Raw genomic sequence first — 12,556 nt, 5'->3', positions numbered from 1 at the left:
GTCCAGCGGTATCCATCAGTTCCGTTACTGAATTCTCCGAGCCTTTCAACAAAACACAGATAATATTCGCGCCTTGTTCAGAATACCACAGAATGCAAATTCTGTGCAGGCACAAGTGCCTCCTTTAAATTCGTCAGTTAACTGAAAGTTCAAATCAGTTTTCGGTTACATTGAACTGTTCCTTCGAACTGTGTTCGGGGCTCTGCCTCCTGGTAATTCTGAGTAATGCTGGAGGTCGACACTTCTTGACTTCAGTTTCGTCATACATCAAACAGATAGATTCCGTTCTTCGCACAGATTCAACGTTCTTTGACGTTCTTAATTCCAGCACACACTGAACTGGTCATGTGTGTCTGCCTGAACTGAATTCTATAGTGGTATATATCGCGTCCTATCACAGTGAAAATATCTGAGTAAAAACTGTGTTTTTATAAACTTTATGTTTGAATACTTGCAATCTTAAAGTGAGAAACATTTTTTAAATATTCTTGCTTCAGTTATTCTGATAAAAATATTTTAGCATCATGATTGTTCTTAATTAAACCACAGAAAATTACATCAGAATAAGTGTGTCAACAAGACTGATATCAGTGTATTTTAATGTGGTTATTTTTGCTACGAAACCGCGTATTAATTTCCAGACTTATTTAGTCTGCTGCTATGAAAGAGGTATGGCATTTAGTGTGAATGCGTGATAGATCCCTCTGGTATTGTTTTAGATAAGAGCGCTTGACCATGCTTTACCGCCGCCCCCCGGGAGAATCGGGCGTTCCTACTAGCTCAGATTTCCGCTAGAACGCGTGCAAAAGAACGCCCCCAGCAATCGTATCATGTGTGAGACTGAAACGCTGCTGAGAGGGGTAGAAGTTTAGCAATCCGTGATACTTTTCATGGAAGTGTGTTGAAATTAACCGGCTTCATGGGTGAAATACCCGTAATAAATGTGAACACCTGCATAACAAATTCCTGGAACTTTGTGACGGAAGAAAGAAATTTCACGGAATGTACACAGCGTGTGTCTGTACTGATTGCCTGCCTATCTATCTATCGTTTACATTTGCCTAAAGCATGCCTAAAGGTGTGTGTGTGTGTGTGTGTGTGTGTGTGAGAGAGAGAGAGAGAGAGAGAGAGAGAGAGAGAGAGAGAGAGAGAGAGAGAGAGACTTTGATGCACGCATGTGTTGAAGGCAAACTTGAGAACCATGCAAAATGTATTTAACTGTATCCCCATGAGGTCTTGTTTTGAGCTAATTAGTAAATGTATACGCTTGTGTGGAAGAGTAAAACATAATTGGCGTGTAAGTGTCATTAGATGTAATCCATTTGATACGATCCCAACAAGGAAATGGATTCTGTGCCCTTTAAACACTTGGAAACAGTTTAAACAAATTGAAGTTAATTATTGAAAGGAATGTGACATCATATGCAAGAAACCACGGCGTCAGCCTGTGCGTATTTGTATGTGCAACATCTTCTGACGCTCACCATTTGCAGGTGATTTAAAGAAATCAAGTCAATACCTATAGTTTAGCATTATTTATTACAAAATAATATCCATGCATTTGTCCACGTTTTTTAAGAAAATATGCAGTTACTGCCTTCCAATTTCGTGAACTGTAAATTCAGTTTCTGGTACAGCTCGATTCGAGCATTGTCACAAACAAAACCAGTCAACATTTGACACCTTAACATTCCCAAAAAAAAAAAAATGCTAAGAACATTTTCAACAAGTGTCCACTTTTGGCACATGGATGCCATCGTTTGCACGAGAAGTAACCTAGGAATAATTTTACACATAAGTAAATTATTGCAATTATTATTTTCTTTACAACTCCTTGTTCTTGTCTTTGGTCTTTGACCAAAAATATAATAATCGTCGTACCACGTAGTTTCCGATACCACGAAACATATATCTGCATACATCTGCAGCAACTGGTTGCCAACTCCTAGCTCAATGCAGAGAGATGCATTTAGCTCTTATATTTACACAGTGCATGTAAAAGTGCTTGCGATAACAAATTAATCAACCCCGCTTTGCCTCCTGTGTTAGGAAAGCAAATAGTCTATTTTGAACGGGTGGTAGCTGCCGCCTTTCGTCGTGGTAGCCACCTGAACAGGAGAAAATGTCCCAGAGGCTGGCGAACTCTCTGAAGGCAGGTGAACAGCGGTAAAAACGCCCCCTGCTTGGACCGGATCTGGGTAGCCGCATGTGTACGCTTGCAGCAAATGCGTGCCGCCGGGACAACCCTGGAAAGCCGGCTGTGAGTAGGCCATCGCTGCAGGAGGATACCGCATTGCGTAAGGCACCGCGTGGGTGACGCCGGGCCACCTCACGCGGTAACCGGAGGGGATGCCGTCCGCCTCGCGCTGGCCATCCTCGTTTCTAAGGAATGGTTTGCTGAGGATGCTGTCAATGGCGAACGAGCTGGAGAACTTGGCGCTTTGTCCGTCTTCTTTGGGCGACGTGGAGGTGAGCGAGGCCGGCGCATCCTTGCTGGCAACCTGCTCTGGGGCGTCGGTCTCTTTGATAGCCTTTTTGATGATGCGCTTCCTCCGGCGACGGAACACCCCGTCGGCAAAAGTGTACTCGCTGTGAGGGTTCAGCATCCAGTAGTTGTCTTTCCCCCACGGTCTGGACGGGTCCCGCAGAACTTTTAGAAAGCAGTCATTCAGCGACAGGTTGTGACGCACCGAGTTCCTCCAGCCGGTGTAGCTGCCCCTAAAAAAGGGGAATTTTTTCATCAGGTAGTCATTGATCTCCGCTAAAGTGAGCCGCCCCGTTGGAGAGTCACGGATAGCCATGGCGATCAGGGCGATGTAGGAGTACGGTGGCTTTGGTCTCCGGGTGTAGGGTTTGCCTTTCCCGTCAGACAACGGCGTGGCAGGTGCCGGACTGTTGGCCACACAGTCTCCATCCGAGCCCAGTTCATCCTCGCCCGAGAGCGGCGAAAGGACGCTGCCCTCGCCGTCGCTGCACACCTCGAGGGGTTTAACTGCAAAGTGACTCCCGCAGAATACTTCCAGTTTCATGTTTTTGGTGTCTTATTTTTTTCCACCGCTCAAAGTCAAGGGATGTTGGAGTTCCTGCTCCTGCAGCCCAGTCGTTAGAACAGCTTTTGCGCGATTATTTGTTTTCCCTGTGAACAAGGCCAGAATAACCGGGCAACGTTGTCAAGGTTAATGACCGACGCAAGCGGAGAGCGCTTTAAGTCCTGCAGAGCATCCAGCCGGAGCAGTCACGTCTACGGTGAAGCTAATTCCCAAACTGTCTTTCGAGAGTGCCCGGAGCCCTTTTAAAATATCATCACTTCGGAAGACCTGCCCACGGAGGCGGGACTTCACCTCCCAGCTGTATCAAATTCGCTGAAGCAACAGGCGGGTTGCGTGATTGTTTTTATCACTAAACAGCAGAAGCAGCAAAAAAAAAAAAAAAAAAAAAAACACCGTCGTGAGGTGCTTGGGAATGCTTTGTATTTACATAACACTTACAGCTATCGTATGACTTTCCCCGTGTCGCTCTCCGCTCACCTGTGTAAAAACTAGCCGTCTCACCTGAGACACCGGAGCAGGATAGACGCTCCACCCGCTGAAGGCAACCAGGTGGCGCGTTTTCACTAGGCACGGATGCGTCCACGCCACATAACGCTGTCAAATGATTTCAAAAACATCTTTTTCAGTGACACTCTGCATTTACTCATTTCGTTCTAGAGCAAATCATTTCAACCTGTTGGAAAAAATGAGTAAAATTATTTAAAGTGTTGATGTCATTTACGATATCGGTATAATAATAACAACACTATTTTAAATTATTATTATTATTATTATTAACATTTGCCGTATTTACAAAACTATACACAGTTTATGTTCTTAAAATGAGTGTGCTTCGTTTCATCCAGAGCTCTGTCTATTTCATACCCGGACAAAAAGCTTGTCTGTGCTCATACATTTGGTCACATCGTTTAGCTGTCAGTGTTAACGTTTGTATTCTAATCTGCCTCTAATAATTCTAATCTGATTCTAATAAATTTGCGCTGCAAATCACGCACCCCAATCCACTTGTAATGCTAACTGTCAAAGTCCTGCCAGGAATGAAAGTCTTTACCTTAGTCCTGTTATGGGTTTAGATCTAAAGGATGTGGGGCATCACTTACATGGTGTTAAACACAGACCGAATCCCAGGTTCACTCTTTAGGCAACGCGTATTTCCATAATTCGCGTAATAAATTTAAGCAGGCGTCACATTTTTGCGGTCCTTACTCGACACGTTAATTTCAGCCTCCGTCGAATTCGCTGTTTTAAATAAACTGTAATAAATAAAACATAGTTTTATGTGAGCGGTACTCAAAACGACAAGGTGCTTTGCGGTTAGATTGAGGCTGAGTATCTCTCAGCTGCGTTAGCGTGTTCCTGGAGTGAGACCTGCTTACCTACAGACCGCAGGAGAGGCTGCACGCAGTTCAGAGCTCATTCCATCACTAACGGGTGGATTCCGAGCCCTGGAATGTTTGTGTATAAACAAACATCTGACAGAATGATGCATGTTCTGTGTATGGCCCTCAATAACTCAAATGTTTCTTTTCAATTCAAACACCTGCCTCACTTTTTGATTGCTTGCCTCTGAAGCCAGTTGCTTTCGGATGAGTGTGTAGTGTCTCCCGTCCTCGTTTTTCTTATGGGATATGTAAGCAACGGCCTGTGTGCGTTTTGCTAATGCTGATTCCTCTGACAGTCTTTACAGCCCCTGTTCTATAGTGAATAAACTCCAGAGAGTGTCTGGTCAGACAAGCATGTATAAATCTTCATTGTAAGTACAGTAGACTCACGGGGTGCTTGGCATGTCTATGTATTGTATATACTCCCCCCTGGGTTATTTTTTTAAATATTTATACAGTTTTTCCATAACACCTTTTAATTTAATGTGTAACTCTTATTGCTCTGGTGATATGTTCATATTAAGCAATCTTTTTTTGGTTTTTCAGAAACGCTGGGTAGGCCACCAATGTGCTTTGGGCATTCCCATAACTGTGGAGGGCTTTGCTAATGAATCGTCTTTCTTTTTTTTCTTTTTTATTTTCTTCCTTCCAACTGACTCCACATTCATGAATGTAGCTCAGCTGAAAGCTTTCACCTGTCAAAGCAATTTAGGAGAAACACATGAATGCGTAGTGAGGTTAGTTATGAGAGGGAATACACTTCTTAATAATCCCTCTTAATAATCCTCCTCTTCGTGTTATTTTTGTCATTAATAAGTGTGATGTCTGATGACATTATAATATTTATATGTGTTAGTGAACATGCACATCACATGCAATAATTCCATAAAGTTGAATAAATTACATGTACTTTACATGGTATTTGTTTTAAGAAGTTAACAAGGGGACTCCACAGTTTCTATCAGGTCCTCTCTGCCTCCTCAGAAAGACACACACACACACACACACACACATACAGAGAGAGAGAGAGAGAAGAGAAGCCAGAGGTCTGAGAGGTCGCGAGTTACAAGCCGTTCCTGGTGCTAATGGTAATCGGTAACCTGTCTGTTCACACCACGCCTAAGCACAGCCTCCAGGCCCTGCTGACTTCACATGAATTTGAAATATTCCCATCTGCCATGTGCTGCCGGGTTCACAGAACAGGCACGCAAACACGATGTTCCCCGCAAGTGACTGCATCCCGCTGCCGTTCTGTATATAACCACGCGTAACTGCTACCTGTCCCCATAACCCTCTGTATATAACCACGCATACCTGCTACCTGTCCCCATAACCCTCTGTATATAACCACGCGTACCTGCTACCTGTCCCCATAACCCTCTGTATATAACCACGCATACCTGCTACCTGTCCCCATAACCCTCTGTATATAGCCACTCATACCTGCTACCTGTCCCCATAACCCTCTTTATATAGCCACTCATACCTGCTACCTGTCCCCATAACCCTCTGTATATTACCACTCATACTTGCTGTCTACCTACATAACCCTCTCTGTCTAACCACTTATACCTGCAGTCTATCTAACCGCTCATACCTGCTGTCTACCCTCATGGCAGTCACTACACACTCATTCATGTCTGTGACAGGTCTGAGAGGCCTAGCAGGCCTAGTGTCCCAAAGCAAATTCTTACATTTATGAGCGTGACTGATGTACATGTAGGTTTAAATGTTTTTTCATGGTGCTCTGCAGTTCTTTATTGCTGCCGTGTACGGTGCAGTTCTTTAGGATTCATTGAGTTCAGTTTCACCGGTGTACTCGAAAGTGAGGGAGAGGGTGTGCCCCAAGCTGACCTACGCTCCTCTGTTCCCTGAGAGAGGGGTGACCTTGCGGTGGCCTCTGACTGTGAGGTGTAATTAATGCAGGAGGAATTCGGTCCCCATTGTTACGGCAAACACCTGCTCTCCCTGGGCAGGCAGTCCGCATTCCACCTTCGGGCCCGCGGCATTTTTTCCCTCGCGTTAGCCGAGCTCCGCTCTGCCCCTCACACGAGTAAACATGACCGTAGTAATTATCACCTTGGCACCGGCGGGGCTTGGCCCGGGCCGAGCGTCGCGTTTCCTGGAACACCGCGATTGTGACGGCAATGCCGGAGACCACCTGCGCGCCCGCTCACCGAGGAGCGCTTCGCCGAAGGCTCGGTTCCCACGGTGACGAGAGCGGTGAACACACGGTGGATTCGGCGTGAGACGCATGCCGAACGTCGTCTGCTTGCTTTGGCGTGTTGCTTGCATACTGTTGCCCTCTGGATTGATGCATAATGGTGCATAACATGTACCTGCGCGTCAATAATGAAAATTAATGCCTCTATGTAAACACACCTCTTGGTCGCCTTAAAGTCTCAAGATTGGCAACGGCACAAGAACACAGGAATGATGACCTTTTCCATGCACGAGGTACATGTCCCCTTTAAAAAACGATGTTGTTGTTTTATGAACAGCAGGCCACATTCTCAAAGAAGGAGTAGAATTATTACATTAAATTATTGTCATTTAGCAGGTACTCTTATCCAGAGTAAACCTTTCTCCCTTTATCCGTCTGGATATTTACTGAGGCAATTGTGGGATAAATACCTTGCCCAAGGGTACAACAGCAGTGCCTCAGAGGGGAATCGAACCAGCGACCTTTCAGTTAGAAACCCTCCCCTTTCCAACCACACCATACTGCTGCCAGTGTAGATTTTGTAACTTATTATATTAAAATATATAACATAATTCTGTCATATTAAATGGACGTGCGTCATACGCTGTCTCTGTTCTTCGGAGGCAGGGACGCAGGCCCGCTCGTGCCCGGTTGTGTTTGGGCAGACGGGGCTCTTTGACGTGTGCTGTAATCTGTTTACACGTATGACACGCTGGCTTGCAGGTGAGGTCAGTGTTGAGGAGTGCTCTCTGTTTACTGACGATCCCCTGTAATGCCGCTCCACAATGGCTAAGGCTTAAATGATTCGTGTACTGCCTTGCCCTGCGTGCGGGGGCTTGTGTGTGCTGATCTGTTAATACCCCACGCGTCTGGCCTGTTGGAAGCCCCGCCACTGCAGGTGTTAAGGCGAAATATTGTTTGCTTTGTGTTTTTTTTTTTTTTTTTTATTGCTGTGCTGGGCAACATATGTGGACGAGACATTCCCATAAAATGTATATGGTTATGTCTGTTAATGCAAACGTTTTTTACATATAATCTTCACAGATCCCTTAATTAGAATTCGTAAAAAAAAAAAAAAGATTTTAAGTGGCAACAGGTGTATGCACTCTGGTAGCATGAAATATGTATATCTCCGCTATCTCTGAATTAAACGGGCATATTTACTGTTGGGGGTCCGTGAAGATCCGATTTATTTCACTCGTGTGTTTGTTCTGACGGTTTATGTTTTGACCTCACATTTTGGATGAAGACCTGTGTGGGGTGGGAAAATTCGGACTGAGATAAGGCCTGTTATGATTTTATTACTCTTTTTCCATTCATTTTATTCTGTGCAAATTATTGCAGTGTTGATTATGCTCTAGTGTTGAAGGGCAGTATTGTTAGATGGTATTCACTCTCTGTAGCATCCTTATCCTGCCTGAGTCCTGCTAAATATCCCCTTCCTGCTGAATGTCATTTCTGTCATTTCCTGTCCACATCCGTGTTTTGGTTGGGACTCAGGCCAGAACTGTTAGTTTTTGCGCTTAAACCAGGAGTGTGAGGTCACAGCCCCCTCCCATGGAGAAATGTCACTACATAAAGCCCACTCTAAGGTCAAAGGTTGTTCTAATCACTAATATCCATGAAGCTGTCTCATTGCAAATCTTTTTTTTTTTTTCACAGAACCCAGGTAAAGGAAAGACTGTTGTCACTCTTTGTATTAATCCAAAAATGGGGGAAAAAAGTATCAATACCAAATTATTTAACACTTTCTGACAGCCTCATTTCAGACTCTGGTAAGAGGCAGAATGACCGCAGTGATCCTTCCGGAAGGTTCAGTGGGGTTGAGCGGGGTGTTCGGCTGAGGGCAGAGAGGTTTCTGCAGGCTGCGTATGCGTGCGGTGGATGTCGACACTCGGGGCCGTGTTGTTGCTCTCTCTGCTGACACGGCAGGTTGAGGTGTGGGGTAACGTCTCCGTGCAGGCTGGGCTCTGCTCTCTGTGTGGTAAGAGGGGCGAGGCTGTGAACCCCCACCCTCCTGCGGCTTCACCCCTCCCAAAGGGGATTTCGCAGGTTTTTCGAGGAAGTGTTTTAAGCCTCAAACCAGAGGCTCTTTCAGAGACTCGTTCAGCTTGAAACTAAAAAATGTAGAAAGCATATTCACAAAAAAACTAACAAACAAATATATATTCATAAAGGAGATCTTTGTTGTGTTACATACACCATGTAGTTTTAAATGATGCTTCTCAGCCCACCAACACAAGTACACCCTGCTGTTTAATGCTTAAAGCTGTTGAAGTTTACAGACCCCCTACATGTTTATTCCAGCTAAGCAGTGCGATATCATATTTGTGTTTTGTTTCTCTGAACAGATGAGAGTACTTTAGCATCACTTGTGATGGAACGTGTGTCTGTGCAACGTGTGCGTGCCTGCCTGTGTATGTGTACATGCATACATGTATGTGCGCACTTGTGTACATGTATGGTGTTCATCAGTAAAAAACAGTGCATGAGAAGGAGCTGTCAGAAATGGGGTCAAAGGTCAACCGGTGTAGGTCGCCGTAGCACTAGTGCTGTCAGGCACTTTGCAGCCTCACCCAGCCTTTGAGTGGCAATAAAAACAGATCTATGGGCTGCGCCAAGCCTCTTTCCCATGAGACAACAGCAGTCTGATGTCCCCTGCCTGTGCCGTACCCGGCAGCTGAGATTTATGGAGACGTTAGATTACATTCTGCTCCACGCCTCAGGCAAAAGTCCCAGAGCGCCCCCTTCTTAACGAGAGAAGGCAGGATCACGCACATGGGAGACAAACAGCGGAGCCAGGGTACATCACGTAGCGCCGAAAACCATACCTGACGTCTCACTTCAGCGGCTCCTTCAGGCGACACGTACGCCGAAGGATTTTGTTCATTGAAGTAATTAGCTAATAAAGTAAACCACGTCAATTAAAGTAACGGTATATTATGTTCCAAGGCAGTTTAATGAAATATCGTATGACATGCTTACACTGTAAAGTGACACAGAATAAAGGTGGGGGGGGGAGGGCATTCAGTCCAACAGCTGTGGTGGCTGGGAGGTCCCAAATGTTGACCTAAAGTTAAGAGCAAATCATTACACTCGATGTCCCCGCACCCCCCATAACAGTATAACAATATCACCCGCTGGAAATGTGACTCTGCGAGTCTTGTTTAAGGGTGTTTTAATGAGGTAGGAGGAAAAAGTTGTTTCTTGAGTGAAGAGCTCCAAGGGTGAGCTGAACCATCAGGACAGGCCGCAGCGACGCTGGAGGCTGGACGCTGGAGGCTGGACGCTGGAGGCTGGAGGCTGGACGCTGGAGGCTGGAGGCTGGACGCTGGAGGCTGGAGGCTGGAGGCTGGAGTCAGAGCTTGCGATGATGTGATGTTGTGACTCGCGAGTCCTGGCTCATACACGGTGTTCCCTTGGTGACAGCCGGAATGAGCCAGGGGTGGTGTAAACGGGCCTGGCTGGAACAGACTCCGTGCTTTTACATAAACAGGTAACATGGCTCAGGTCCAACCCCCCCCCCACAGACACACCCAGACGTCAGCAGGCCTACCGGGCTCTGTCTGTGGGGCGCTTGGCGAGATTATCATTCTGCGAATGCCTGGTGCTCTCTCAGCCAGCTAATCTGATAAGGGTTTTTCAGTATTTCTCTGCGATGCAGCGCCGCCGTGATGTACGGGAGAACATGCGGCTGACGCAGTGCTTCGGTCTCTCACAGGCGACAGCATCAGCCTGAACATATGTGCACCTGGCCGGTTTCGCACAGGTGCACTTGTGCTGGACAGCTGTACCTGGCATGTGTGACTTAGACCAAAGCAGCTGTCGACTATAGAGAAGTGTATGCGGCAATTTATCTATGGGAAACGTGTTGATGTGTGTTGCCCTTTGGTCCAGTAAGGTAGTAGTAAGGTAGTTCATTTAAAGATACACCATACTCAGTTTCCTGGTCAATATAATCCTTATAAAGCTTCAAGAAACAGCACAGTCGACAAAAGGAAGTTCACCAAAAAAAAGGTTTAATCGCTGAACTGGGAGTGAATAATCTGAACAGAATGCTTTCATTCTTTTGGGCCGATTGTCTTCAAAGGAATTCATTTGTCTTGCCAGTGACAGTACATTTTTTCCTGGTTAAAGGACGGATATCTGTTAGATGATATCGGCAGCAGTCATGTAAGCATTGCATGTTGTATCTTTTACAGAAGTGTGATCTGTTTTTTTAATCTTAACTTTAGTGTGTCTTTCACGAGATCTGCATGTCTTCTTGAAACAAAGATACACTGCAATAATGCAAACAGTGAAAAAGTGTTTACATTTTTTGGGAATCAAGTACATGGCTCACAGTATTGCCTTTTTGTCTGGGACACTGACACACACACACACACACACACACACACAAGCACACCCCACACTGGCTGTGATGTGCAGACCCACAGGCCCATGGGTACTGTAGTTCACATCACACTCACCCTGCCCCAGATATGAGGACAGCCTGGAAAGCCTGTTGTGGCAAAGTATGAGCGAGTTTTTCAGCCTCATACCATATGCAGTCCCATACAGAATCCAAAATCATCAATATACAGTGCATCAGGCTATAGCCTCTCTCATTAGCATCTTTCAAATATTTTGCATGAACTGGAATGGGCAGTATGATAGTTTGCTTTGAAATTATTATTATTATTCGAAATTATTATTGAAGTGTGACGTACAATAGTAGTTGGCCAAAGGTACTTGTAACGTGAGACTTGCAGGTTCAGATCCAGGGGCACTGCTCTTGTGCTTAACCTGAATTACTTCGGTGAATATACTGCTGTGTAAGGTGATAAAGATGGAAATATAAACCACGCGAGTTTACCCTCCATTAAGCGTGTTTTCTCAGAAAGTGAATAAAGACAGAAGTATGCTTTGTTGACTGAAATACAAGATGACAAACACTTGCAGGATTTTAATTTGCACCGTTTTCTCTCTCTCTCTCTCTCTCTCTCTGTTTTTCAAAACGGTTCAATCTAGAAATGCCTATTGTGAAACGGGAGAGAGGGAGAAAGAAATAGAGAGAAAAAATACGTGTTGACTTGTGAAGTATTTGAATAATGTAAACTGTTGCATTTAATTGCCCGCGCTCTCTAAAAATATCGACTCCTTCGGATCTGTTGAGTGACGCGCCGAGCGGCATGTCTGCGTGTCTGTGTGCGACGTAGAGTCTGTTGGTGCTAGTCACTCAAAAGCAGGGAAAGCTGCACCCCTCTCACTCTAAATAAACACAAAAATATGCGTGCGTAGAGCCGCGCTGATAACGTCCCAGATGTTTTGCATTTTCTGCCGTAGAATTCGCCTTTGAAAACACCCTGATAATGGACATGCTCCACCGACCGCGGAGTGCGGACTGTCTCAAACGTTGGAAATACAAGGCTCAGGCATTCCTCGCTAATACCAGACATTTTTTTGCGTCACTCACAATAAGAAGGCTGCGTTCACCTATGCAGTAGAATACGTTCCATTAGACTTACACCCCCACAGACAGTAATTACGGTCATTATCCAGGGATGCGTCTCTTTTAAACACTTTTCCATGCCTCGCTGCCCAGTTTTAGCTTGAAGTTTCGAAAGAAAATGCGTCACCGCTATATAGCCTAATCATAGCGCTGAAGTATTTACGATGAAAAGAAAAAAAACTGGATTGTAAAAATTGTGATGTGCATTGCTGTGAGAAAGTCCTCAGTTGATTTTACGAGCGCACTGTGTAGACAGATAGCACCCACCCTGTATGCCAAGTCCAACAGTCACCGTGCAAACAGCTTCCACGAGTCACAGCGCGAGGAAAATGCTTAAAGCTTGAGGAAGGTTATATCATGGCCCACATCCTTAAGCCTTCTCAAGTCTCACTCCTACTGATCTCTCTTCTCTCACTACAAAAAAGCTCAC

At 45.3% G+C, this 12,556-nt stretch overlaps 1 protein-coding gene across 1 annotated transcript; it reads right to left on the bottom strand.

Annotated features, from left to right (window-relative positions):
- Window positions 1–1,927: 1,927 nt before the first annotated feature.
- On the bottom strand, window positions 1,928–3,251 carry LOC118771332 (forkhead box protein Q1-like). The gene has a single exon (XM_036519294.1). The coding sequence runs from the start codon at window positions 3,027–3,029 to the stop codon at window positions 2,046–2,048; it is 984 nt and encodes a 327-aa protein (XP_036375187.1). The 5' UTR covers window positions 3,030–3,251; the 3' UTR covers window positions 1,928–2,045.
- Between the last annotated feature and the right edge of the window lie 9,305 nt (window positions 3,252–12,556).

Source organism: Megalops cyprinoides, chromosome 24, assembly GCF_013368585.1.
Source record: "Megalops cyprinoides isolate fMegCyp1 chromosome 24, fMegCyp1.pri, whole genome shotgun sequence".
Taxonomy (NCBI): Eukaryota; Metazoa; Chordata; class Actinopteri; order Elopiformes; family Megalopidae; genus Megalops; species Megalops cyprinoides.
This window is presented reverse-complemented; position numbering and strand designations above follow the sequence as displayed.

Excerpts from the sequence above, each read along its gene's own strand:
- LOC118771332 (XM_036519294.1), bottom strand. The coding sequence starts at position 3,029 with ATGAAACTGGAAGTATTCTGCGGGAGTCACTTTGCAGTTAAACCCCTC.